The 27658-nt window shown below is 53.7% G+C and overlaps 7 protein-coding genes across 7 annotated transcripts; 3 read left to right on the top strand and 4 right to left on the bottom strand.

Moving 5' to 3' along the window:
• Nucleotides 1–1225: 1225 nt before the first annotated feature.
• On the top strand, nt 1226–4651 carry CAOG_01830 (exocyst complex component 6B). The gene is made up of 4 exons (XM_004364641.2): nt 1226–1396; nt 1710–4137; nt 4260–4369; nt 4466–4651. The coding sequence occupies exons 1-4, from the start codon at nt 1266–1268 to the stop codon at nt 4593–4595; spliced, it is 2799 nt and encodes a 932-aa protein (XP_004364698.2). The 5' UTR covers nt 1226–1265; the 3' UTR covers nt 4596–4651.
• Nucleotides 4652–5877: 1226 nt separating this feature from the next.
• Nucleotides 5878–13180, top strand: CAOG_01829 (thrombospondin; the record flags this gene model as incomplete). The annotated part of the gene is made up of 7 exons (XM_004364640.2): nt 5878–6068; nt 6153–6224; nt 6298–6369; nt 6440–6511; nt 6583–6654; nt 6719–6882; nt 6945–13180. 7 exons carry the CDS (start codon nt 5878–5880, stop codon nt 13064–13066), a joined length of 6765 nt encoding a protein of 2254 aa, XP_004364697.1. The 3' UTR covers nt 13067–13180.
• Nucleotides 13181–13383: 203 nt separating this feature from the next.
• Nucleotides 13384–16371, bottom strand: CAOG_01828 (ATP synthase subunit beta). The gene is made up of 2 exons (XM_004364639.2): nt 16205–16371; nt 13384–15138 (listed from the first exon to the last, which is right to left on the bottom strand). Exons 1-2 carry the CDS (start codon nt 16341–16343, stop codon nt 13643–13645), a joined length of 1635 nt encoding a protein of 544 aa, XP_004364696.1. The 5' UTR covers nt 16344–16371; the 3' UTR covers nt 13384–13642.
• A 245-nt stretch (nt 16372–16616) lies between these two features.
• CAOG_01827 (DEAD/DEAH box helicase) lies at nt 16617–20173 on the bottom strand. Its single transcript, XM_004364638.2, has 9 exons — nt 19587–20173; nt 18770–19486; nt 18552–18651; nt 18410–18457; nt 18221–18318; nt 17997–18090; nt 17800–17880; nt 17607–17708; nt 16617–17507 (listed from the first exon to the last, which is right to left on the bottom strand). Exons 1-9 carry the CDS (start codon nt 20130–20132, stop codon nt 16663–16665), a joined length of 2631 nt encoding a protein of 876 aa, XP_004364695.1. The 5' UTR covers nt 20133–20173; the 3' UTR covers nt 16617–16662.
• A 53-nt stretch (nt 20174–20226) lies between these two features.
• Nucleotides 20227–21710, bottom strand: CAOG_01826 (hypothetical protein). Its single transcript, XM_004364637.2, has 3 exons — nt 21536–21710; nt 21256–21436; nt 20227–21128 (listed from the first exon to the last, which is right to left on the bottom strand). The coding sequence occupies exons 1-3, from the start codon at nt 21602–21604 to the stop codon at nt 20464–20466; spliced, it is 915 nt and encodes a 304-aa protein (XP_004364694.1). The 5' UTR covers nt 21605–21710; the 3' UTR covers nt 20227–20463.
• A 446-nt stretch (nt 21711–22156) lies between these two features.
• CAOG_01825 (insulin-induced 1 protein) lies at nt 22157–23924 on the top strand. The gene is made up of 3 exons (XM_004364636.2): nt 22157–23246; nt 23340–23506; nt 23635–23924. Exons 1-3 carry the CDS (start codon nt 22413–22415, stop codon nt 23777–23779), a joined length of 1146 nt encoding a protein of 381 aa, XP_004364693.1. The 5' UTR covers nt 22157–22412; the 3' UTR covers nt 23780–23924.
• CAOG_01824 (HAT repeat-containing protein) lies at nt 23819–27553 on the bottom strand. The gene is made up of 11 exons (XM_004364635.2): nt 27504–27553; nt 27012–27264; nt 26055–26829; nt 25835–25963; nt 25669–25740; nt 25428–25581; nt 25105–25310; nt 24877–24999; nt 24661–24777; nt 24427–24558; nt 23819–24316 (listed from the first exon to the last, which is right to left on the bottom strand). The coding sequence occupies exons 2-11, from the start codon at nt 27212–27214 to the stop codon at nt 23957–23959; spliced, it is 2271 nt and encodes a 756-aa protein (XP_004364692.1). The 5' UTR covers nt 27215–27264; nt 27504–27553; the 3' UTR covers nt 23819–23956.
• Nucleotides 27554–27658: the final 105 nt, after the last annotated feature.

Here is a 27658-nt window from a genome sequence, read left to right as displayed (position 1 = left end):
AAAGAAAAACACCCATGAGTAAGCCAGTTTGTCCAAAAACAGGAAAAAAAACCCCGAAAAGCAAAAAAAGCAGAACGAGAGCGAGAGATTGCGAGACAGTTCATCGGTTGTACGAGCTCAGCTGATACACGAGTGAGTATGAGCTGGCCATTTTGCAGGCTCGTGGGTGGGACAAGAAGCAGAAGAAAAGCGAAAAAAGGGCGAATTTGCACAGTACCACCGCAAAAAAAAAAAACAAACAACAACAACAAAAACCCAGCCATCTTCACTCTCTGCAGCGTCGCACACACACACACACACACACACCCGGCTTCTATGAATTTGCAGCCGCACAAACCACACTGAGCAGCGAGTGTGGACACGCGGACAGAGTCGACAAAAAAAAAAAAAAAAAAGAGCAAATCTACATCAACAAGTGTAAATTAGAGCTTTTTTTTTTTTTTTTTTTTTTTTTTCGCTGTTGTTGTTGGGATTTGCAAGTCGTGCTCACACTGGTCTGCTGCTCGTGGGTCGACCTAGCGAGTCGGAAGCAAGCAGCCCCACCCCATCCAACCCCCTTCTTCCTGACGGGGACCTGACGAGAAAGACGCTTCAATAAAAAATAATCACAAAAAAATGATGAACAATAATCAAGCGCGTCAGCAACAAGCAAGCGCAGTCGGCTTGCGCCCCGTCATGCTCGCTCACAAGTAGTGATGCTGCAAAAACAAAAAGGCGCATCCTCAAAAGGGGGGAGGGGCAAAGGTCAACGTGGGGAGCGGCGAGAGGCGCAAAGTGTAGAGCGAGCCAATCTCCGCGAGTCATAGAACTGCATTCATCCCCGCAAGCCAATTCATCCACTCCTTCTCCCGACAGACAGACTGCTGACGACGGACGACGCGCTTGCGATACAGTCCACATTGTCCCCAAGGGCGGTGTCTTCAGTGCGCTTGCGTTACCGTCCACGAGTGGTCGTCGGTCTGGTTGACGTTGATCGGTTTTCGCATCAGCGTGCCTTTGAGCAGCTTTTTCAGCTTTTCGTTCATGCCGTCCTTGGCTGCCTTGTGAACGGTCGTCTTGCCCATAGTTTGTGTGTTGGAGAATGAGTGAGCGATACTGTAAAATAAAGTAATACTGGAATACATTAATGAATGAGGGAATGAATGAGTGAATGAATGGAAGGGATTCGCAGTAATGGATTTACAATCCTCAGAAATACAATTCAATGCATCTCAGTCTTCCTTAGTGTTCATTCTCTATTGAATCATATAAAAAAGGGCCCCCAAATGGCACCGTCGGATGTGCCAGTCACAGCAGCAGCAGGGGCAGCCGCCACAACGCCGATCGTCAGCGAGCTCCATGGCTCTCTGATTGGCGAGCTCAGTGCCGCCGAGGGACAGCTGGCACCCACTCTCCGGTAAGCAGCTCGTCAAGCAAGCCATTCCAACGTCACTCATCGCAGGCGTCCTCGAGAGCCCGTAGCAGCAGCGACAAGGGCAAGGACGTGAAAAAGTCAATCCTCTCTTCACCTCATTGCACTCACCCCTCCTCCTCGTTCCCTGCGATTACGGCTCGCTTGCACATTGCGAACGTATTACACAAGGCCACAGCGTATCTCTCAACCAGCAGCTGCCTTCCCTGCTTCACCCCCCCCCCAGCACAATCTCGCCATTGAATGGGACTAACTTTTTTTTTTTTTTTTTTTTTTTTTTTCCCCTCTGTATTTGCAGAGCTGTTTACGAATCCAACACGGCTCAAGCATTCATGGTCAACCTCGACTCGTTCATTGCGCGGACAACGACGGAGATTGAGCGCATGTGCAACCACCACTACCAAGGCTTTATCGAATCGGTCGAGGAGCTGCTCAAGGTGCGTGCAGACGCGGCGAATCTGCGCGAGGCAATCGCGCGAACGGACGAGGCCCTGCAGCGGAGCGGCCGGGATTACCTGGAGCGCGCAGAGGAGCTGCGACAGCATCGCATCATCCACAGGAACATTGTTGCTGCCATGGAGGCGCTCACGAGCTGTTTGCCGGCACTGCAGCTGTACGGCAAGGCGCACATGCACTACGCGGCGCATCGGTACTACCACGCCCTGACCGCCCTCACGCAGCTCGAAACACGGCACTTGCCAAATATCAGCCAGTACACGTTTGCCCGTGTGATTGCGGACGGCATCCCCGTCCTCCGTGCGTCCATCAAAACGGCTGCGCTGTCCGAGCTCCAGGACTGGCTGGCGTCCATCCGCCAGCGCTCACGCCTGTTGGGCTCTTCCGTGCTTGCGCAGCTGACCGAGTGGCAGCGCGTGAATGGCCGAGGAGGCACCGGCACCGACGCCAGTGCGCTCTCGACGAGCACCTCCACATCCTCCACCACCGAGATGGAGCCGCTGTTTATTGCAGCCCGGGCCGTCTCGACGGAGGATCTCGCTGGCGACGGCAGCGCTTCGTCGTTGGCCACCGACACGGACGGGAGCGACAACCACATTACTGTCGATTTCACACCAGTGTACCAATGCATGCACGTCTACTCGGCGTTCCAGGCCGACGCAGAATTCGAGGCCTACTACCGCCAAGCGCGCCGTCAGCAGGCCAATCTCTTGTACCAGCCGCTCATCGACGCGAACGCTGCGGCTGTGGCAAATGCCGCCGTCGCTACCGCCGTCGCCGCTCCGCCGCCGCCAGCGCGTGACACGTTGAGCTTTTCTAATCCGTTTGCCGCGTTCAGCAGCAACCCGTTCACCGCGTCGCCATCAACGGCCTCCACCACCACCACCTCCACCACCACCGCCACCACCAGCAGCAGCAGCAGCAACAACAGCAACAACCCCTTCGGTAGTAGCTCGGCAGTAACGCCGTCCGCGTCACTGTCGCCCAGCACCTCTGTCAGCTCGTCCACGCGCAACCTCTCCAATTTCTTTGAGCTCTTTAACGAAATTGCTGGCTTTTTCATCGTGGAAGAGACAGTCATGACCACCACCCAAGGCCTGGTGACCCGTGGTCGAATCGACGACATGTGGGAAATTGCCGTTGGCCATATGGCGGCGTTTCTGTCCACACAGTCCAAGTACACACGGTATGCGCCCGTTCTCCTCGAAGCCAAGAACTATGTCGTGCTCTTTTGCCACGCAGTGGCCCAGTACGGGTATGTCACAACCCAGCTCCTCGCGACGCTCAGCGAAATGCGGCAACGCTACGTCGAGCTCTTGCTCATCGACTACTCGACGAGGTTTCGCAACATTTTCCAAGAAGACATTTACGAGCCCATTGTTGTATCGGACGAGCGCGAGTACGAGCGCTGGCTCGTCATGTATCCGCAGCGGCACGGCGACATGGATCGGGGAAACTTTCCTGCCAGTTTTCCCTTCTCGGCCTCGGTGCCGAAAATTTACGCCGAGGTCAAGGACTTTGTCAAGGCCATTCTGACGTTTGTAAATGGGCTGGAGCTGTCCCACACCGACATGGACGACGCTCTGCGTGACGCGACGAACGCTGTGCTCACCCGCACCCTGGCCGATGCGCTCTCGTCGCTCATCCGGCAGTCTTCGCTGAATCTTCGCCAATTGCTACAAATATCCGTCAACGCAACATCGCTGGCAGACACCTTTGCGCAGATTGAGCATCACATTTCGTCCATCATGCACACGACCGCTCCGAGTGCCGCAAAAAACGCCAATGCCTCAGCCGCAACTCAGGCCCCAACCAATCCCTTCACCAACGCCCCACTTGCTGCACAGACTGCCGGCACTGGTGGTATTCAAGGCGTTGTCGTCTTCAAACAGGCGCGCAGCCGAGCAGAGGACTTGGTCTTTTCGATGGTCAAAGCCAAGATGGACGATTTCATCGAGCTTGCAGACTACAACTGGCTGCTGCTCGCCAAGCCCACTGCTGCGTCTGGCTACTTGGAGGACATGCTCAGCTACCTCGAGACCATGTTCCGGTCTGTGGAGTGCTTTCCCCCGGACCTCGCCCATCTCACCTACTTTTGCGCATGCAATCATCTCGCGCACAACCTGCACACGTTCATCTTGAGCGATAATGTCAAACGAATCAGCGCCTTTGCACTCGAGCAATTTGAGCTGGACGTCGTTCGTTGCGAAAGTTTTGCCATGTCCTGTCCCGTTCCGCAGCTCAAGGACAGCTTCTTGCCTTTGCGTCAGGTGCGACTGGCTTGTTGAATTTTGGATTGGATTCACTGGCGTTGTTGCTCCCCCCTTCTTGAGTCATCTTTACTGACTTTTTTTTTTTTTTTTTTTTTTTTTTGTTTTTGTGTCTGTTTCAGCTCGTGTCTCTCTTCACCCAGTGGGACTTTGAGGCGTACATGAACGATAGCCTGCGCGGTATCAAGTACGGCTCGCTTCAAACTGCTCGTGTGATCAAGTTGCTCGAAAAGTCAGTAGAGAAAAACGAAAAAAATTGCATGCTGTTGCGCGTTTCGTCCACGCTTTGGCTCAATGGAATGCTGGGTGATGAATGTTTGCTCGCCAGAGTTCGGGACGATGATTCCAAGTTTGCAATCAAGAAATCCTCGCGCACGAAAGAGATTGACGGTTATTTGAAAACCTTGCGCGGCAATTCCACCGCCCATTCCCCGATACTACCAGAAAAAAGCTCTTAGAATGGATTGTTGCTGTTCAATATGGCCTTTGCAATACAACTTTATTCCGCGTTGCCCATTCGCGCCAATCAAGCAAGTAGATCTACCATGTTGGGGCAAAAGCAAGCAAGAGAACCTGAGCCAACAAAAAACAAAAGTCGACACTGAAACGCTTTCCGCGGGGGTGTCTTTCCAACGCTTACCGCACCATTGCAATGCATGGATGACATCACTTGCGTGCATTCGGAGTATAAAATGGAGTTCGCTGCATGCGTTCCTTGAGACTAGTCTTTTTTTTGTTTCTTCCTTGATTCTTGCTCTTTCTTGCTCTTTCTTGGTTTCTTGCTTTTTTTTTTTTTTCTTTGTGTAAGTTTCCACTGCACTCCATTTGAGCAGCCCTCTCCATCCGCACCCGACCACGCCGTTTGCTTTGAGCGACTCTGATGCAGTGTTCCCAGCACAACGAGCAGGAGATCGGCATGGGAGAGGGTGAGCGGAGGGAGTGGTTTCGCATAATCGGCACCATCCATGTGAATCGGCGCCTCCGTCTCAGCTCCCGTCCACGGCGCGATTGTCCGGGCTCCCCCGTGTGCCCGTGTATCTAGTGTGGGTGTGGGTGTGACTGCGAATCGTCCTCTTTCGGTGCCCGCATCCCAGACGCTTGGGAAAGCAACCCGCCAAAAACAAAAAAAAAAAAAAAAAGAAGAAAAAAGCAAAAAGATCAGAAAGCGTTTTTTCCCTGCTTTTGCAAAACCCCTTCAACTCCAGGTGGTGACCCACGTTGCAGGGCAAATAACCCCAGTCGGTTCGTTGACAAAAGTGGGTGCGGCGAGCAGAGTAAGCTTGAGTGACGTGTTTTGTGGTCATCGAACACCTCGTGGAGTTGCATTGAGGTACGAACCCAAAAGATTTTTTTTGAATTATTTTTTCTAATTTATTGCGGATTGGTCGGTTTCCCGGCTGGAGCGAAAAGTGGGCACACATTTGAAGTGTCAAAGCTGAGGGGTGCAAGAATGGCACATCCAAACCCTCGCCATGAGATTGGATGGAAGGTGGAAGGAGGAGGGGGTGCCATCGGATGTGAACAACACCCGCACCAAAAACAGCAAACAGCAAATCCCGACCGAAACGTGCCAAACCTTCTCAACCTCCGAGCGGTTTCCGCCCACTCCGCCATATCTCCGGTTTTTCTTGAGCTTGCGGGTTGGTCAAACCCAAGGGCTGTTTGTACAGACAAGCAGTCTGGCAGTTTCAGCTGTCAGGCAAAACTAACTGTTTGCCATTTGTTCCACTTGCAGAAACAATGAGAAGCACGGCAGTGTCCTGCTCTGTGCTTCTCCTGGTGCTATGCTTGGCATTCAAAGCCACATTGGCACAGGCAATTGGCGCTTGTGGGCCAGGTGGCGCGTGCAGTTGCTCTGGAACCACCGTGAATTGCTTTAGCCAAGCGCTGACCGATATTCCAAGCGGAATACCAACAAATACCACAACCCTGTAAGAAGAGTCTTGTGTGCGTGACCTGGAAGCACTCGAAAAGAAAAGAAATAAAGTTGCTCACCTTGCGCGGCCGATCGCTAGAACTCTGAGTTCCAACCAGCTCACGCGCATTCCAGCAAATGCCTTTCTGGGGCTGTCAAATCTGACGACCTTGTAAGCATGTGTACACGGCATGTGTTGTGGCTTCGAACAACAGACGATGGCTCACTGAACAGCTGCTTGGCAGGCAAATTTCTCAAAATCAAATCACCACCATTGCCACAGCTGCGTTCACCGGGCTGGCTCGTCTCAGACAGCTGTAAGCCACTAGAGAGTCTCTGCGATGAATAGGCGAGTCACATTTTGCTGAATTGTCTCGCGGTCAATAGAACACTGGACGGAAACATCATCACAGCCGTCCCCGAAAATGCATTCGCTGGATTGTCCGCGCTCACGTCCATGTAAGCAAGCTCCGTTTTCTTTGCTGAGCAGCAGTCGCCCTAATAGTTGTTAACTCTCGCACGATTTCCAGGCGCCTGCACGACAACATGATCACGAGCCTTTCCGCCAGTACATTCACAGGACTGACAGCGCTGACTGAGCTGTAAGCGTATGCGTTTGCACCTCAAATTCCAATGTGTGTGTTGCTGACTTGGAGCGGTCTGCAGGACGTTGAGTGACAATCCCTTGACTACTTTACCGCCTGGTCTGTTCAAGGGCTTGCCGAACAATCTCAGATTGTCCGTCGTCAATGGTCAAGTGTTGGCACCCAACAGCTTTGTTGGCAGCACGGCTCCTCCAAGCACCTACGGCAACGCGTCCTCGCCCAGGCGTAAGTCCTCACGAGACTACATGTTATCGCTTTGAATCCTTGCTAAGTGTTTGGTGTTTTAGAGTGTGATACCGCCTGCGCAACGTGCTACAACGCTGGCGCTGCGTCATGCTGTGGGACAAACTGCCTCTCCTGCAACTCGACGGATTTGTGCACTCAATGCTACGACGGTTATGAAATGGCGAGTGGGTACTGTATCGATCCGAGCAGCACGTCCCCGAGCAGCACCATCGCGGACAATGTATCGAGCACTGCTGGTGAGGCGTCCAGCACTCCTGGTTTCAATGCTACGAGCACCGCTGTGTTCAATGCGTCGAGCACTGCTGTCAAATCGACGACTGCCGCCTTCAATGCTTCGAGTACCGCAGTGAAATCGACGACTGCTACTTTCAACGCATCGAGCACTGCAGTGAAGTCGACCAGCTCTGTGGTCAACGCTTCGAGCACCCCTGCATTCAAGGCTTCGAGCACGCCTGCTGTCAATGCTTCAAGCTCTGATGTTGATGCATCGAGCACTGCTGTCGATGCGTCCAGCACTCCTTCGTTCAATGCTACGAGCACCGCTGTGTTCAATGCGTCGAGCACTGCAGTGAAATCGACGACTGCCGCCTTCAATGCTTCGAGCACTGCCGTGAAATCAACCACTGCTGCTTTCAATGCATCGAGCACTGCTGTCAAGTCGACCAGCTCTGTGGTCAACGCTTCGAGCACCCCTGCATTCAATGCTTCGAGCACGCCTGCTGTCAATGCTTCCAGCTCTGACGTTGATGCATCGAGCACTGCTGTCGATGCGTCCAGCACTCCTTCTTTCAATGCTACGAGCACCGCTGTGTTCAATGCGTCGAGCACTGCTGTCAAATCGACGACTGCCGCCTTCAATGCTTCGAGTACCGCAGTGAAATCGACGACTGCTGCTTTCAACGCATCGAGCACTGCTGTGAAGTCGACCAGCTCTGTGGTCAACGCTTCGAGCACCCCTGCATTCAATGCTTCGAGCACGCCTGCTGTCAATGCTTCCAGCTCTGATGTTGATGCATCGAGCACTGCTGTCGATGCGTCCAGCACTCCTTCGTTCAATGCTACGAGCACCGCTGTGTTCAATGCGTCGAGCACTGCAGTGAAATCGACGACTGCCGCCTTCAATGCTTCGAGCACTGCCGTGAAATCAACCACTGCTGCTTTCAATGCATCGAGCACTGCTGTCAAGTCGACCAGCTCTGTGGTCAACGCTTCGAGCACCCCTGCATTCAATGCTTCGAGCACGCCTGCTGTCAATGCTTCCAGCTCTGACGTTGATGCATCGAGCACTGCTGTCGATGCGTCCAGCACTCCTTCTTTCAATGCTACGAGCACCGCTGTGTTCAATGCGTCGAGCACTGCTGTCAAATCGACAACTGCCGCCTTCAATGCTTCGAGCACTGCAGTGAAATCGACGACTGCTGCTTTCAACGCATCGAGCACTGCTGTGAAGTCGACTAGCTCTGTGGTCAACGCTTCGAGCACCGCTGCATTCAATGCTTCGAGCACGCCTGCTGTCAATGCTTCCAGCTCTGACGTTGATGCATCGAGCACTGCTGTCGATGCGTCCAGCACTCCTTCTTTCAATGCTACGAGCACCGCTGTGTTCAATGCATCGAGCACTGCTGTCAAATCGACGACTGCTGCATTCAATGCTTCGAGTACCGCAGTGAAATCGACGACTGCTGCTTTCAACGCATCGAGCACTGCTGTGAAGTCGACCAGCTCTGTGGTCAACGCTTCGAGCACCGCTGCATTCAATGCTTCGAGCACGCCTGCTGTCAATGCTTCCAGCTCTGACGTTGATGCATCGAGCACTGCTGTCGATGCGTCCAGCACTCCTTCTTTCAATGCTACGAGCACCGCTGTGTTCAATGCGTCGAGCACTGCAGCGAAATCGACGACTGCCGCCTTCAATGCTTCGAGCACTGCCGTGAAATCAACCACTGCTGCTTTCAATGCATCGAGCACTGCTGTCAAGTCGACCAGCTCTGTGGTCAACGCTTCGAGCACCCCTGCATTCAATGCTTCGAGCACGCCTGCTGTCAATGCTTCCAGCTCTGATGTCGATGCATCGAGCACTGCTGTCGATGCGTCCAGCACTCCTTCTTTCAATGCTACGAGCACCGCTGTGTTCAATGCGTCGAGCACCGCTGTGTTCAATGCGTCGAGCACTGCAGTGAAATCGACGACTGCTGCATTCAATGCTTCGAGCACTGCCGTGAAATCGACGACTGCTGCTTTCAATGCATCGAGCACTGCTGTGAAGTCAACTAGCTCTGTGGTCAACGCTTCGAGCACCCCTGCATTCAATGCTTCGAGCACGCCTGCTGTCAATGCTTCAAGCTCTGATGTCGATGCATCGAGCACTGCTGTCGATGCGTCCAGCACTCCTTCTTTCAATGCTTCGAGCACAGCTGTGTTCACTGCATCGAGTACTGCCGTGAAATCGTCCACTCCCGTTTCGTCTAGCGCGACTGTCAAATCTACAACTGGCGTCAGCTCCTTCACGTCCACTGCAAAGCAGACCTCTGCAACGTCAACGACTTCCACTACCGCCACGTCGAAGGCCTCCACATCGACTGTCAAGCCATCCTCTACAACGGCCTCGTCCAAACTGTCGAGTACCAGCAAGTCGTTCACCGCCAGCTCAAGCAGCGTTTCGTCGTTCAAGCCAGTGACAACACCGACCTCATCCGAAACGTCATCATTGATACCTTCCTCCTTCACGTCCCCTGCAAAGCAAACGTCTGCAACGTCAACGACCTCCAGTACCGCCACGTCGAAGGCTTCCACATCGACTGTCAAGCCATCCTCTACAACGGCCTCGTCCAAACTGTCGAGTACCAGCAAGTCGTTCACTGCCAGCTCAAGCAGTGTTTCGTCGTCCAAGCCAGTGACCTCATCCAAAACACCGGCCTCATCCAAGACGTCATCATTGATTTCTTCCTCCCGACCAGTGACTTCATCCAAAACACCGGCCTCATCCAAGACGTCATCATTGATTTCTTCCTCCCGACCAGTGTCGTCCAATACACCGACTACTTCCAAAACTTCATCTTTGGTGGTTTCTTCCTCCCGACCAGTGTCATCCGCAACGCCGAATCCGACGACTTCGCTCTACCTGTGGCTGGCTCTACCCTTCGGAGCTTGCATCGGCTCATGCGGCAACGGCATTCAGTCCAGGACAGTCGTTTGTGTTGCCGCTGCCAATGCATCGAACATTGTGGACGACAGTTTGTGTTCTTGGTCACCGAAGCCGGTCTCTGAGCGGTTCTGCGAGCCCTGCCCGACCACGTATGAGTGGGTGATGGGTATCTTCAGCCCCTGCACGTCGCCTTGCAGCACCGGGTTGCAATTCCGATCTGTTCGATGCCTGTCGTCCAATGGACTGCTGGTTGTCGACGCGTACTGCAATGCTACGGTCAAGCCAGCGACCAACCAAACTTGTACTGGTGGTAACGCGTGCAACTGGTACACCAGTGCCTTTTCGATGTGCGCGGGTCCATGCAACAGCACCTCCAATCAGACACGATCAGTGTTGTGCATTGACGAAACGGTTGGGTCTGTCGTCTCTCGCGATCAGTGCAGTGTCGCGACAATTCCAAGCACCACACAGAGCTGCAGCACGCCGGCATGTCCAGTCATCGAGCAGTACGACTGGGTCGTTGGCGCTTTTGGTGACTGCTCTGCGCTATGCGGTCCCGGCACGCAAACTCGGAATGTCAGCTGTCACTCCCTCACAAACGGCTCCTATGTGAGCGATGCACTTTGCGAACAAACCAGCGCGCGTCCCACTTTGTACCAGGCATGCGAAGTCCAGCCTTGCGTCTACTCGTGGTTCTATTCCTCTTGGAGTGGCGTGTGTGCCTATCCGCAGTGTACCCAGACCCGCAATCTGCTCTGTGCCAACCAATTTGGCATGTCTGTGCTGGCATCCTACTGCTACAACAATGGTGAGACACAGCCCGCGTCGAGCAGCCCTTGTCAGACAGAGTCTTGCACCAACACCCCAGTTGACTGCTCTTGCACGGACTGGTCGGAGCCGTCGTTGTGCTCGGCAGACTGCGGCTCTGGCACCCAGTATCGTTACCGCGTGTGCACGGAGGCAGTCTATGGCGGAAATACCTGCGCGGCTCTCAATCTGACTGCCACGTCGGAGGCACTGGCGTGCAACACGCAGCCCTGCCCAGTGAACTGCAACTGCACGGCATTCCGTCCTACGAGCAGCTGCACCAAGTCGTGCGACACCGGCACACAGACGTTTGAGCGCACTTGCACCGGGCCCTTCAACGGTGGCTTGACGTGCGCAGAGCTCGGATTCGACACGGCGCCCCGCACCTTGGTTTGCAACACTCAAGCCTGCGGAGATACGACACTGCGCAACTGCACCTGCGGCGAATGGTCGGCCTGGTCCAACTGCACGCGCAATTGCGACACTGGCGCGCAGAGTCGCTCTCGCATCTGCACGGAAGGAGTGAACGGTGGAGCAACATGTGAATCGCTCGGTCTGGAGCGCGATGAATCACGCACGTGCAACGAGCGTCCTTGTGCCATGCCGGTGGACGCGCTTGCATTCATGCTAGGCTTTGATGGCACAGACAACCAGGCTCGCCGCAGCACTGACTCGAATGAAGCGTCTCCCATCATCGGGCAAGCCGTCAAGTTTGATGAAAACTCTGCTGGAATTGTTGTTGACGCTTCCACTGCTGGCGGCCTGTTCCAGTTCACCTTTTCCATGTGGCTCTTGCCGGCTAGTGACGGTTCCCTGCCAGCTGATGCCCTTCTTGTGCGTCTGCCTGGCGACTCTGGGAGCGCTCTGTCACTCCGAGGTAACGAGCACCAAGTTCTGGCCCCTTCTGCATCAATGGCCACTGCTTTCATTCATGACGGCACAAGCACGCCCAGCTCGAGCAACAGCTGGAAGCACCTTGCGCTGACGTGGGATGGAACGACCGCGCGCTTGTATCTGAACGGTGCACTCGTCGATTCGGCGCCGACAGATTCGTCGTTGGAGTTTATTCCAGGAGGCGAGTGGGTCGTTGGATGCATCGGCGACGGGTCTGCCTGCTACCGTGGCTTGATCGACGAGGTGTCGCTGTGGACATCGGCCTTGTCTGACTCGATGCTTCAGGAGCTTGTCCAGCGTGGCCAGGAGCATTTGGACGTGTACGCGCAAGTGTCTGCGGTCAATCCTGCACCCCCTCAACCCCCTGGTGGCGACGACGACACGTCGGATTCCAACAACTTGCCAATTATCATCGGAGCTGCCGCTGGCGGTGCGTGTCTTGTGACTGTGCTGGCAACCATTCTCATTCGTCGTCGCGTGCGCGCACAGCATGCCGCTCGAGGTGCTGCCAACCAACGTCTCGACTTTGAATCGTCGTCCAGAGCTCCGGTACCGATGCAGTCAAACGCCTTGGTCGGTTCACAGCCGGCCCAACAGCAAGCGCAACCAGTGGTGCAGCCACCCCAGCAAGCGCCGCAACAAGCAAAGTCGCTGCAACAGGTGCAACCTCTGCGACGCCCTGCGTCTTCTGCTGGTCTCCAGCCCGCCGACGTGTACGCCACACCGGTGCGTGCGGTGCCCATTCCATTGCGGGAGCAGTCGAAGGCTGTCGTGGTTGGTCCAAACTCTCGACCCGGTTCGACGCTTCTGCCCGAGCCCGCGGCCTTCCGGGCTACCCACAAGTTTGTTCCGCGTCACGGCGACGAGCTGTCCATGGAAGTGAACGACGTCGTGTACATCCTTTCCGAGTGCAGCGATGGATGGTGCATTGTCCGTTCGCGTCGCGGCAAGGGCTTGGTCCCGCGCAATCGGCTCGTCGCGCTGCCGCTCCGAGCAGCAATCCCCTCCTCCGAAGCTGAGCACGTGTACGATCCCGTCACACCCGACCATCTGTACGATCCCGTCACACCCGACCATCTGTACGATCCTGTTACACCCGACATCGACAACGTGTATGAGCCCGTCAACCGTGAAAATCTATACGATCGGGTTGCCGACGCCATCGATCCGCGTCCAAGCGAGACTTCTGAACCCTTGTACGAGCCGCGATACTCGCTTCCTGCGACAACGTCCCCGAATTCCGAGCCCTTGTACGAGCCTCGATATTCCACTCCTGCTTCGTCTTCGATCCAGCCCGAGCACTTGTATGACAACTAGAAGCAGCCTGAATGTTTGAATGTTTGTGCGTGCGCGTGTGTGTGTTTTGGTACCTTTGTGTTTTTTGGATGTGGTTTTTCGGTCTGCAATGCACAGTAAATTTGTCGAACGAGTCATTGTTCAACTGTGGGGGGGTCACCTTGTTGCGTGTGCACATTTGGATGCGATGTGCTCGGTGAACAGCAACTCAGGCTGCAGAACGCAAATCTCCTAGCCTTATCTCATATGTTGTTGCGCACGGTGAAAAAACCAACCCCAAAACAAACAAACAAACAAACAAACAAAAAAAAAAAAAAAAAAAAAAAACCACCTTCGAAGGCGACAAAAACAAAGATCACATTAGAACATGAAGTTACAAAAGAAATGACAGAACACGACCAACAAACACAAACAAAACAGGCAACGACCGAAAGGCAAAAAAGTATAACAAAGGAAGAAAAAGGAGAGAATTCAAGTAGTTTCGATCATTTTTATTTTTTCTCCAGCCTTGTGATAGGAAGGCAAAAAAACACCGTTTTCTAGGCGTTCATGGCGTTTGTTTGGGATATTTTGAAAGGGGGGAAAAAGATACGAGATTTACTTGTCCTCGGAAGCCTTGGACATGGCCTCAGCCTTGGCAACAACCTCCTCGATACCGCCGACCATGTAGAAGGCAGCCTCGGGCAGGTGGTCGAGCTCACCAGAGTAGATCTTCTTGAAGCCCTTGATGGTGTCGACAATGGGGACGAGCTTGCCGGGGGTGCCGGTGAAGACCTCTGCTACTGAGAAGGGTTGCGAGAGGAAGCGTTGCATCTTGCGGGCGCGAGCGACAGTGAGCTTGTCCTCCTCGGAGAGCTCATCCATACCAAGAATGGCGATAATGTCCTGGAGCGACTTGTAGTCCTGGAGGATCTTCTGGACGGCACGGGCAACGTCGTAGTGCTCCTGGCCGACAATGCGGGGGTCGAGAATACGCGAGGTCGAATCGAGGGGATCGACGGCGGGGTAGATGCCGAGCTCGGCAATGCCACGGGAGAGCACAGTGGTGGCGTCCAAGTGGGCGAAGGTGGTGGCGGGGGCGGGATCGGTCAAATCGTCGGCGGGCACATAGATGGCCTGGACGGAGGTGATGGAGCCCTTGCGGGTGGTGGTGATGCGCTCCTGCATGGCACCCATATCGGTGGCAAGGGTGGGCTGGTAACCGACGGCAGAGGGAATGCGACCAAGCAGGGCAGACACCTCGGAACCGGCCTGGGTGAAGCGGAAAATGTTGTCAATGAAGAGCAGCACATCCTGGCCTTCCTCGTCACGGAAGTACTCGGCAACGGTCAGACCAGTGAGGGCGACACGGGCACGGGCACCTGGGGGCTCGTTCATCTGACCGTACACGAGGGCGACCTTCGAGCCGGGCTTGCCGAGCTGGATGACGCCAGACTCGATCATTTCGTGGTACAGATCGTTACCCTCACGAGTGCGCTCGCCGACACCGGCAAAGACAGAGTAGCCACCGTGCGCCTTGGCGACGTTGTTGATGAGCTCCTGAATGAGCACAGTCTTGCCGACACCGGCACCACCGAAAAGACCAATCTTACCACCCTTGGCGTAAGGGGCAAGCAGATCGACGACCTTGATGCCGGTGACGAGAATCTGCTGCTGGGTGCTCATCTCAACGAACGGGGGAGCCTCGACGTGGATGGGAAGCTTCTTCTTGGCGTTGATGGGGCCACGCTCGTCGATGGGCTCGCCAATGACGTTCATGATGCGACCAAGGCACTCGGGGCCGACGGGGATCTCGATGGGGTTGCCGAGATCGAGGCAGAGCTGGCCACGGGTAAGACCCTCAGTACCGTCCATGGCAATGGTGCGGACAGTGTTCTCACCGAGGTGCTGGGCAACCTCGAGAACAAGGCGGGCACCATCACGCTGGACCTCGAGGGCGTTGAGGATGGCGGGCAGCTCGTTGTCGAACTGGACGTCGACGACGGCACCGATAACCTGCACGACACGGCCAGAGCCGACCGAGCGCGAGTTGGCAGCGGCGGGGGCGGCAGCGGCAGCGAGCGGGGTGGTCGACACGGTGGTCATGGCGCGACCTGCAAGGGGTGATCAGGGAAAGGAAGAGGGGAGGGGAAAAAAAAAGGTAAAGGAGAAAGGGAAAAAAAAAGGAGGGAAAATAAAAAAAAAACATGGCCACGTTAGTCAGGATGGATCGTTTTCCCCCCGCTTGTTCGCTTCAATTTCAGACAAAGGACAGCTGGCCTTTTTCGCCTCTCCCAGTTTGTGTTTTGAAAATAGGGGAGAAAAAGGAAGAGTCGTGAGGATGGAAGATTGCGAACGAGTCGAAGGGAGAAGAGCGAAAAGAAAAGAGGGGGAAAAAAAGCAAAAAAAAAAAAAAGCACGATCTCATCAAAAACCGATGGAAAAAATAAAAGCAAAATGAACAAAACCACGATCGGCAACAAAGAGCAGCTGCTGCACAAGCAGGCCGTTGGACGCGATCAGGCGGCGTTTGGGTTGCCCACAAAGACGACACGAGACGAGTGTCGAAAGGGAGAGCATGCGATCGATGGTGCAGCAACAAAGAAAGAAAGAAAGCAGAAAAACAGGGGAAGAAACAAAAAAAAAAAAAAAGCGATCGCCATTTTTTTTTTCATCGATCACGAACAAAGCGAGAACAAAAGCATCGCGATAGACAGTCGCACGGCAGATGCGATGCGCGAGGGGCAGCACGAGCTCATTGCACAGACACCAGCATGAGCAACAGGGGCGATCAAACGGAGGGGCGTCGTCAAAAGAAACGGGAATAACCAAATCGATCCTCGTGTTTTTTTCTTTTTTTTTTTTCGATTTTTTTTTCCTTTGGTTTTTTCGGTTTTTTTTTTTTTTTCGTTGGAGATGGATGTCCGATTGTCTGCTATGTCTGCTTTCATCCACCACCCGTTCTTCCAAGAAGCGGTCGAGGGGACAATCCAGAGCAAAGGAAGGCTGCCGTTTGGAAGATCCACACCCAAACATCCAGAAAGCGACAACGCAAAAAAAAAGACAAAAGGAAAAAAAAAAAATAAAAAATAAAAGGAGCAGATCGCTTTCTTTTTCATTTCTTTCATTTGAGATGAACGGGAGACAGGAGAGAGAGAGAGAGCTGGGATCAGGACGTACGCTGCTGGGGAGCGGCGAGGCCAGCGGGGCGTGCGGCGAGGGCAGCGGCAGCGGCGGCGCGGGGAGCAGCGCGGACGGCGGAGCTGGCGATCTGACGGGCGAGCTGGCGGCCAGTGGTGCGAGCAAGGCTGGTAAGCATTTCTCTTTCAAAAGTTGGACGAATGGCTCGGTTCCATTTTCGGCGGTTGTCGTCTAATATTATTATTATTGCATGAATTATTTACTCCCGTTGATCTTGTGCAAGAGTTTGTTGAATCAGAGCAGCGATCGCAACGAAAATGAAAAACAACGGAACACACAATTTTTTCAAACAAAAATGGAGGCGGATTGATGCGGTTTTCAAGACAACTCAACAATCCGCACCGCACAAACAACCAAACATGCAATTGGACAGGCAAAAAAAATGTGCTCGTACTGTGTGTGACTATTGTATTGGAAAAAAAATGAAAATCAATGCATCATCGCGAGCCTGACGACCCTCCTGGCGGATTGGGTTGGATCAAACCCAGTCGGGAAGGGTGAATCGAACCGCTCGAGTGCGGCACGGCTCCACCGGGCAATGTTGAAGCTGGCTCGCTTCCAGACGGTGTCAGTCTTGGAAACTGAGCCGGAAGCAGCGGAGGCACGTCGCTCAGATTCAGACGTTGACGGGGCGCAGCTGCGCTCGCCGTCGTGTACCCGAGGCCTGAGCGGTGTTGATTGCCCCATTGTTGCTGAGAAGGCGCTGGCTGATACGCCGTTTGAGGGGCTGCGCCTGGCGGAGGGGCGCCAAACTCTGAGGAGCGTACGAATCGCGAGCTGTTGTTGTTGTTGTTGTTGTTGTTGTTGTTGTTGTTGTTGCCAAACTCGCCACCGCCACCGCGGCTGCTACTGCTGCCAACCCAACCGCCGTCCATGGGCGAATCGTGCGAGCTGTCGGATGCCGCGCTCCAACCGCCATGGCTCCCTCCACGACCTCGACCACGACCTCGCCCGCCACGACCACCACGACCTCCGCGATCGGAAAAGCCAATGCCCGCGCCGCCTGTGCGCCGATGGCCAGAGTTGTCGCCGCGCGTGTTGCGGAAGGCAGCATTTTGGCTCGCCAGGGCCAGCAGTTGCGGCGACACGGGTTGGTTGGCACTCTCAAAGTTGCGCACCAAATCACCCGCAAAGCTGGCGTCTTTCGATGACAGCAGTGTGTATGCCGAGCCTTTCTCGCCTGCACGACCCGTGCGGCCGATACGATGCGTGTGCGTGTCAATGTCTCGTGCCACATCAAAGTTGACCACCGTTCGAATGTGCGAAATATCCAGACCGCGTGCTACAACACGGCAACACGGGTACCAAAGTGAGCATCGACCAACGGTATTTGTTTTTTCGTTGGTGGCATGCATGGTCAAGGTGATGACAAAGTACTGACCAGCAACATCGGTGGCCACCAGAATGGGGAATGCTTTGCGCTTGAATTTGGCAATAATTGTATTGCGCGAGTTCTGGTCTACATCGCCGTGAAGGGCCGAAGCTGTTTCAGGCATATGAGATGATGCGGTGGCCCTGGTTAGTTTGATGAACGCGCCCTTCCCTCCACGCCACCTTTGCGCAACACGACAAACCTTCAAAGTGCGCCTTATTCAGCTTGTCTGTCACAAGTTGACATCCAGCCTTTTTCGTGACGAATACCAAGACTGAACCAGCTGCAGAGGCAGAGGAAGAAAGAAAGAGCGAGACAATTCGTTCGGATGAGAACAGTTTTGTCATTTGAAACCGTTGCCAGTTGTCATGTTGTCATGTCAGCTTAAAAGAAACTTACTAGACATGAATTCGACAATGTGTGATGTCAACCAAGAGAATTTTTCGTCGTCCGAGTGGAGAATGACCGCTGTTTGAGCGACATCTTGATTAGCCTGGCACAAAAACAAAAAAAAAAAAAAAAAACAAAAAAAAAAAAAAAAAAACAGATCAAAGTTTTCAGCAATCCAGTTTCCTTTTTCAAAACGTGCATTCAAGCATGACAACGTGGAGCTGAGCAGTTACCTCGCCAACATCGCCAACCACAATCCGAACGGGATCTGTCAACACATCGCGAGCCAACCGTTCGATTCGCTTCTTGAATGTCGCGCTAAACAGTAAAGCTAGTACAATTGCAGAACGGGAGCGATTTATGACTGAGAATGCACGCGCCAACAAAAAAAAATCGCGGATAAAGTTTCATTCACCACTCACTTTGCCGGTCCGGCCTGATGCGATTAATAATGGAGCGGACTTGTGGCTCTGCAATAGCACGAAACGGATGAGCCATCGAGACACACTTTCACACCGTCCAAAAGCAAAACGACAAGCAAGCGTTGCAGAGCTCGCCACCTACCAAAGCCCATGTTGAACATTTTGTCGGCCTCATCCAACACCAAGAAGGTAGCGCGCAGCATGTTGGTCAGCTTGTCCTTGAGCATTTCAATCAGACGACCCTACACGTACCATACAAGCAGTCAGATACTTGATTGGAATGTCACACCAAGGCAACCAAAAAAAAAAAAAAAAAAAAAAACCCCTCGCCAAGCAGCAAGAGCCCAAAAAACAACTCACTGGAGTAGCCACAAGGATTTCAACTCCTTGCTGTAGCACCTTTGACTGCTCGTACTTGCTCTCGCCACCGTAGATGGCAGCGACACGGAGACCGTACACGCGGCCAAACTTTGTCGCTTCGTTGTAGATTTGCTGGCACAGCTCCCGCGTCGGCGCTACAATCACGCCGATGGGCCCCTCGCCGACGTCTAGTTCGTCTTGGTCCATGATGTGCACGAGCATTGGCCACAAGAAAGCGGCCGTCTTGCCAGAGCCGGTTTTGGCAATGCCGATGATATCGCGCCCAGACAAGCCCACGGGAACTGCTTGCGCTTGAATGGGCGTTGGTTGGGTATAGCCATGTTTTGAGATGGCTGCCATGAGCGGGGAATCAAAGCCAAAGTGACCAAAGCTCACACACGGGGACGGCACGTTCGAGCCCGAGACGCGCAGTTGCAATTTACGCCGCAGCGAGTCCACCTCCAGCGGGTCCAGGCCGCTAATGTCGCTGTGCGCTGAGTAAAAGTCCTTTTCAAACTCACGGTACTGGATGGCCCCGTGATCGATTGGAGGCAGGGGGTCGATTTCCTTCTTTCGGACAACAATCGGATTGTCGTCACTGTCATATTCGGTTGGCTCCTCGTCGTCCGAGTTGACTGGGTTGGCGAGCAAGTACTCTTCTCGCTCTCGAAAGTACGACTCTTGGTCGTCCTCATTATCGACGTCCAATCGGAGTGCCTAGGAGGGAAAAGCGCGGGAACAGACGTTAAGTCCATGCAAAACCTCCTCAAACCACCACCACGACCACCACTACCACCACCATTTAGCAAATGCTTACACTCTTGTTGGTTGATGATGTCTTTGCCGCTGCCTTGGCGTTCATATCCGCCATGTACGCTTCCAGTTCGTCGTCCTCATCCTCGTCGTCGGCTTGGTGTGCAGCAGCGTTTGCTCGATCTGTCTCCATCGCCTTGCCATCGCGGCCACCGGCACCGTCTTCAGGATCACTTCCAAACGCTGCATGTGCAGGCGGCCTCCGTCGCGAGTGCTCCGCGCCCTCTTCGCTGTCGAACGCGACAAAGCTCGCTGGAGCCGGTCGCCGGGCTCGAAGCCTGGCCAGCGCGTCCTCGTCATCGTGGTCATTGTCCTCGTCGTCGTCATCGTGATGATGGACTGTTCCAGGGCGGCTCTTGGCAGCCGAGGTGGTCGCTCGGTACGGTTGATCGTCGTCGTCGTCGTCCTCGTCTTGCAATCGTGCGAGCTTGGCGCGACTGGCATTGCTGCTATGATGATTATTATTGGAGGCAGCAGCATCATCGTCGTCGTCGTCGTCGCCAAACACGTTCGGTCGCTTGGCGACAGGAACCGCACGACCAGAGAACATGGTGTGTGACTGGTCTGAGACTGCCAAAAGTGGTGCTTGTGAAATAGATGACTGTCACATTACACTGAAAAGTGATTTGAAAGGTGAATTGAAAGGTGAATTGATTGAGTTGATTGAAACGAGATGGGACCGAAAAAGAAAAAGGATCGAACGGCTGCAATCAATTGCAAGTGATTGACAAGCGCAAACAGGTCACAGTGCGACTGACAGCTCCAGTCCATGTGGCTAAAGTGGAAGAATGCATGAATAAATAATCTGCCTAATCGCAACAAACACATAGGCAAGGGAAAAAAAAAACCGAAGCAAAAACCGTTCAACTGGTCCCACTTGGTCAGGAGACCGGCCGCCACTGAGACATAGCAACAAGCAGGGAGTCGGCATTTGGCGCAGGCGCTGTTGCACTAACGGCAAAACAGGCACCGGGATGTGATGGATCCGGGAAGGTCTGTAATTGCCGAGCGAGATGGCTGGCGGTGGTGGGTCCGATCGCGGCAAACCGAAGCAAATGCAACACGCCAAGCGACTGCACAAGGCTGAGACTTGAGCTCAATGCAGTATCAACGCCTGATGGGCTGAAAAAGACGAACCAGACACCGTCTGCTTGATCGATTCGCTGGTCCAAGGTGGCTCGCAGTCCGGTTTGGAACAAGTCTTGGTTGCCGCTCGTTTGGTAGACGACAATCTCTGACAGAGGAATGCCAGCAGCAGCCAGCGCCTTGGGGATGGCATCGTGTCGCTTTTCACCACAAGGAAACAATAGCGGCAGATTTCGGATTGGCGCTGGTGTGCTTGACAATCCAACGCCTGGTGCCGGTGTGACTGTCGCATTATTAGCAACACCAAACCGTGCAGTGATTGCATGCGCCAAGGCCTCGCCGGTTCCGCTTTCGCTCGCCTGCGCCTCAAAACCGAGCTTGACAATTTCTTGTGCCGTCGCCTCTCCGACCGCCATCCAGACTCGGTCCTTCCATGCTTTGTGGATTGGACTATCCTGGTCTGCGTACACCAAAACATTTTCGACGATCGCCCACACCCAACCCAAGCGAGTGTTCAAGTGAGTTGGCACCTGATTTCTCAGAATCGTAGTCACTGAGACTGAGACTGAGCGCTGTTCCAGACTCACCAGCACCACCACACCGCGCGAGGCTCTCGGCCACAGCCTGGACGGCGCGCTTGCTTGTCAGCACCATTCCAGCATGACTGTCGGGCCTCGCCACGCGCTGATCGAGCTGCTCTGCATTGACGAGCTCGGCCTCGAGCACTGGGACGCACGCGACGACGCAGCCCTCGACTCGCCCGAACGCCTGCTCCACGGCATGACAGCAAGAACGAACAAGCCATGCAGGAACGTGAGTGAACGTGAGTGAAAGTCGGGGGGGGGTGGTGGTCGGAGGACTGCGCACCTCAATGTAAGGATCGCGTCCAACTCGGGCTTCTCGGAGGAGCACAACGACCGGTCGCTTGTCGTGCATTGGGAATTGGGATATGAGAACAAAATTGAATCTTGCTTTGAATGACTGAGAACGGACGGGCTGTTGTGGAAAATGGGAAAACGGTCGAAAAGCTGGAACTTTTGCGACTGAGCTCTGAGTAGTTTTGAATTCAATGCAATGCCGTATTAGCTATATCCGACAAAACAAAAAAAGAGATTCAAACACCCGCATCGTGGGGCAGACTTGCGAGTGTTGAACTTGACCAAACTCAAACTGCACTCAAAACCGAACGATCACCCAAACGGCACGACGTCCGGCTCTCATGATCAAAAACAACATCCACAGCATTCCCATCTGCATTGCGTTGAATCCACAAAACAACAACAACAACAACATCAACATCACAAAACAAAGTGATGCAGTTGATCCAATTTGAATGAATGTCGATTAAGACGTGTCTTCAATGTCTCTGTTGTTTCTTGACTTGTTCTCGTTCATTGTTCTCTCATTTCGTCTCCTCTCCTCGCTCATTGTTCTCTCATTTCTCTCTCTCTCTCATTTCTCTCTCTCTCTATTTCTCTTGTTCGCTCTCTTTTGCTCTTTATTCGTCTCTGCACTTTCCACTCTTCTTTGACGCCTTCTTTTGTTCGCATTCGGCTTTTTACATCCCCGCTTCCCCTTCTCTCTCTCTCTCTCTTCTCTCTTCTCTCTCCCTCTTTCTCTCTCTTCTCTCTTCTCCTCTTCTTCCCTTCATTCTCTCCCTCTTCGCCTTGAATCATCGATTCTACCATCTCGGGGGGAACAACACCATCTCCTTTGTATTTTTCCACTTTTGATTGTTCCACCAATGGTCGTTCACCAGCCAACCTCATCATCATCATCATCATCATCATCATCATCATCATCATCATCACCAACATCACCATCACTCAATCACGCAATAGACGACCAGCAGCCTCATGCAACAGCTGCGTTGAGGCAACGGAGTCGCGGCGGCACAGCATCAGCATCAGTGGCTGAGCATCAGCAAGCGCCGCGACCCATCCTCGCACGTGAGACGAGCGACGACAACGACCACAACCACGACCACGACAACGACCACGACCACGACCGCAGCGCAGTCGCATCAGCAGCAACGGCTGCGTCCGATAAACCCCCTGTCGCTGGAGGAGCCGGAGCCGGAGCACAAGCAGCACCGCAGCTGTCGCGGCCCTCGTCCGAAGCCGCGATGATGGCCCTGCTGCTCAAGGCGCCGCCGACTGCGCAGCTCCCCATGCGCATGGGCACGCTGTTCCTGTGCGGCGTCTTCTTCTCCATCCTGTTTAACGTATTACAGCGGCAGCACCACGTAACACAGTTCCCCGGCGCGTCCAGCAGTAGTGGTGGTGGCTCCACGTCGGCGGCGGCGGCGGCGGCTGCAGCGGCCTTCTCGTCGCCCGTGTCGCAGGCGGCGACAGACCAGTTGTTGGCGCCGTCATTGCAAGTGCTTGGAAGCTGGTCTGCCGCCATCATGTCCTCTGCGTGGTGGGTCCCCGTCGTCTGTGGTCTCGCTGCCATCCTTGTCGGCGTTGCCTTCCCATACGTGGACTATCTGCTTCGTGCGCCCCATGTCTTCAAGCGAGATTGGTCCAGCGTCATGCGATGCGTTGGCGTGTGCATTGGCATCAACTATGCCAGCGCTGTGAGTTTATTTTTTTGTGTGTGTTTGTTGCGTTTCTGGCGACGGTTCATGCTCACTCTTTGTCACCGCCGTTTGTTTTTCGCATACTTGCAGAAACTCCCATTCTCGACCAACGTGCAATTGTCGCTCATGCTCGCTTTGATGGCGATTGCGCTGTGGTGGATGTTTGACCGAACTCTGCGCGGGTTTTTGATGGGCTTGGTTGTTGCTTTGGGCTCGACGTCCGCCATCCAGCTTCTCGTCTTTTTCGGAGCTTTCAAGTAAGTGTCAGCTTCACAGGTTGCTCTCCTTCTCTCGTTCCCACGCAATGAAGACCATTCGAAAAAAAAAAAAAAGAAAAAAAGCTCACTTGGCTTTTTGTTCCGATTCACTCTTTTTTTTGTGACAGTTTCACACAACCTGATTTCTTTTGGGTCCGATCATGGATTCCGTGCATCTTCTTTGCGACTGGAGTCACGTTTGGCTGCATTGGACGACAGCTTGCACACGACGCCAAGCTCGATTATCTGCTCCAAGCCAAAAAGACAGCATGAGTCCTGTCCGTTGTAAAATGTAGATTTGCCCTGTTTTGTTTGTGGTGGTGTTTTTGTTTTGTAATGTATACAGATCCATTTGCTCGCTTTCACCTTGAGCCGCAACAAGTATCACAGTGAAAAAGAGGCGAGCGAAGAGGCAAACGCACACACACAAAAACACTTAAATCATTCGGGTTACTCATCGGCGTTCGCGGCCTCGCGCTCGCGCTGCAGCGCAGCTTGTGAATTTCGGAATGCAGCAAGCTCTGCCTCGTCATCCTCGTCGTCTTGTGCAGTTGCGGGTGCCTGATCAGATTCTGCCTCATCCTGGAAGGCCGGGGGTTGGAAGGCGGGGACCGCAGCGCGACTGCTTGATGCAGCAGAAGCGGCCTGTGGCTCGGGTTGTTGCTGCGGTGGTTGCGGCGCTTGTTGCTGCTTCAACTTGAGCTGATTTTCCTTCCACTTTTGCGCCATCTGGAGCAGCTTGACATTGGGAGCGTTCTCCTTTTCGTCGGGGAACATGTAGTCAAAGTACTCTTCCCAACCGGCGTCGGACTGCAGCAGAGTGTGTGTGCAAAAAGCGAGTGCATTCGATGCAAAAGCGCGTTCAGTGAGTTCATGCAAACCCAACCCACAATGCAAGCAATAAAGCTAGCAACGCATACCCCATCGGCGGCCAACGCTTTCTTGCGCTTCTTGATCTTCATTGGCATCTTGGTCGCCACTTCTGATCGAGTCTCGGCCGAGCCATGCACCGACTCAAAGTCCTTCCAGGCCTCAAGCAGAAGCACTCGTTCCTACAGGTCCACCAGAAGCAGTTAGTAAAAAAGCGCCTTGGATTTTAAACATCCAGCGAATCAAGCTTCCCCTCCCACACACCCACACGCAAACACACGCACCTCTTTTTGATGTTCCTTGCGCAATGCCTTGTCCGCTTCCTGGAAGACCGTACGGGCAGTGGCAGCATTGGTTTCCGATGGGACGGAGATTTCGAATTGCGCAAAGCTAATCCAGACCTGCGAGGCGAGTTGTGAAATGCAGTGTGAACAATCACCAAACAAATGTGATGAGTAATGATCAAACAGGCAGAGAGACGCGACAAACACGGTACTCACCTTGACATGCTGAGTCCGCTGAAGCAAGCGACGATACAGAGCACGGGTGCGGTCGAATTCCCCTTGTTCAGTTTCAAAGTCAATGTAGGCCTTCCAAAGCACCTCGGGCATATCGAGTGAGGGCTGGAGAAAGAGACCAAAGAGACCCAGTGAGACGAGATGGCCAAAAAAAAAAAAAAATCCACGCAACAACGTCAGAGATAACCTGCCCCGCCGAACAAGGCTTACTCTGCTTGTGGCAAGCTCAAAAATATGACGAGCGCGATCAACGTCGTCAAGAACTGCCTCCAGCTCGGCAAATTTGACCCAGGTCGTGCTATTGGTTTCATTGAACTGCAGGAACTTTTCGTAAAGCTTTCGGCAGTTGTCAAACTCGCGCAGTTGCAGTTCAATGTCAATGTAACCCCTGAAGATTTGGTCTTTCGGACACATGCCTATCAAGAGAATTCCAGCCGATTGAGGTGACCACGGAAGATTGAGCAACTACAAAACAACAAACAAACAAACAAACAAACAACAAAAAACAACCATCCAAAAACCACACTGCTTACCAATCGCATTGCCAAGAACCAAACGAGCCGCTTTCAAGTTCTTTTGGCGGAGTTCAAAGCGGGCAAACAGCAACCAAATCTTGGAGAATGTAAAGACCTTGTGTGGAATGAGCTTGATCACGGCGCGGTACACTTCTCGTGTTCGGTCCATGTCCTGCAGAGCGATGGTACCTGGAAAAGTAAGCACAACATGGTTTCTTTTTTGAAATGTGCTCGAGCAACGGCGCGCGCGATTCGGTACCTTTGCATCCAACTCTTCAAACAGAGCATAGTAGATCCAAAGATAAATGTAGCGACGCCACAATCGTTTTTCCTGCGCGGTCAACCAAGAGTGAATACACATGCAACTACACTGGGGCAATTCCTAAAAGCACAGGGGCACATGTCGGCGAAAAAAAAAATCTAACCTGCGCTGGCGGAACGTTGGCGATCGCACGCTCGTAAACATCGCGCGTACGCTCAAGGTCTCCGTTGCTCTCCTCCAAACGAATGTAATCAAACCACGCATCGTAATTCGAAGGGTTGGCTTGGATTTCCTGTGCAATCGCAGCGATTTGAAGGTGAGGAATGGTTATTTTTTTTTCGTTTTTCCTTGTTGAAACCGAGTCTCAACCTCGAATTTCTTACCTCCTCGTACTGGAAACGGCGCTTGCTCAGAATAACATCCTCGATACCACGCTTCTCGCCATGCTTCTTTTCAAATTGCGTGTAGCTGGTCAGGAGGTCTTCGGCTTTGGTCTTTGGCAGACGCTCGAGGGCATACTTGTAAATGACGCGTGCGCGATCGTACTCGCGCTGGCCCTCTTCGAAGCGCGCAAAGGCGGCAAACAGACGCTCGTCCATGAACTCTTCGCCAAAGAAGGCGACGGCGCGCTCAAAGACGCTGCGAGCGAGGTCAATCTCGCCTTGCGACTCTTCAAAGCGCGCGTACTTGATCCAATTCTTGGCGTCGTGGTGCACCCCGACAAAGCGTTCGTAGATGGCACGCGCGTTGGCAACCTCGCCATAGCGCAGCTCCATTTTGATGAACGTGTTCCAGGCCTGCTCCTCTGGCTCCCACGCCATCCAACGCTCAAACACTTGGCGCGCACCCGCAGCATTGCCAAGCATCTCCTCCATGTACGTGTACTTGTACCACAGCTGGTTTGCGCGTGGCAGCAGCGTCGTCGCACGGTCCCAAATGTTGCGCGCATGGTTGACAAAGCGATTGCTCATCTCAAACTCTGCGTACTTGATAAACACGTGGATGGAGCGGGGCTCGGCGTCCAATGCGCGCTCAAACACTGAGCGTGCGCGCTCAAACTCCTTGTGCTGCTCTTCAAACGCAGCGTAGCGCAGCCAGTGCATCGTGTTTCGTCGGTTTTTCTTGAGCAGCTCTTCAAACTCGCGGCGCTTGCGGCCTCTTTTCGTTTATTCAGCGAGTCAAGGGGAATGAGAGGCATGAAAGTGTTAGTATGCAATTGGCATCGTACTGTTTCCTCCCAGCACGTGAGAAACCACGATGATGGTTGCAAACGCAACGAGAGGAAACGAAACGAAACGAGAGGAAACGAAACGAAACGAAACGAAACGACGAGCACTCACTTGAAGGCGTCCAGCTCGGCCGGGTCTGCAATCTTTTGGTGCGGCACCTTGGCATCGACCTCGAACTGGCGCTCCTTGGCCTCGCGGATGATCTGTTCCGCTGTGATCTGGAGCGCGGCGGGCGCCTTGTTCTTGACCTTGGCGACGCGCGGCATTCGCTGCTGCGAGCCCGACGGCGGCGCTGATCCAAACTGGTCTGCCATATCTAGTTTGTGTACTTTGAAATCCGACAATATGGGCTCCCGTGGCGAATCTGTTCCAAGAGCAGAAGGCAGAAGGTGAAGTGAGATCTCGCCTTTGCCAGGGCTGGTCTGACCCTCCCCCCCCCGCCCGCCCGCCGCTCGTAAACCGCTCGCCAGCAGCAAATGTGAGGGAACTCTCGAGAGCGCTTGAGGCTGAACTCAGAGCCGGCTGGACAAAGAGCGGCGGGTCGTCGCAGCGTCGTCGTTCATCCCCCCAACGCACGCTCCATACAAGACGAATCTCTCTTACTCAAAAAGCGCGACTGGACCTCTCCTTATTCCCCCGAATTTGTAATGCTGATAATGCAAAGAATGAGAAAGCACGCGACCAACGTCACAGCCAGCAGCAGTACCGGCGGGATGGCTCGCGATTGATGGAGCGATTGGCTGCTCTCAGACTCTGAT

This window comes from Capsaspora owczarzaki (genome assembly GCF_000151315.2).
Source record: "Capsaspora owczarzaki ATCC 30864 unplaced genomic scaffold supercont2.2, whole genome shotgun sequence".
Lineage (NCBI taxonomy): Eukaryota > Filasterea > Ministeriida > Capsasporidae > Capsaspora > Capsaspora owczarzaki.
This window is presented reverse-complemented; position numbering and strand designations above follow the sequence as displayed.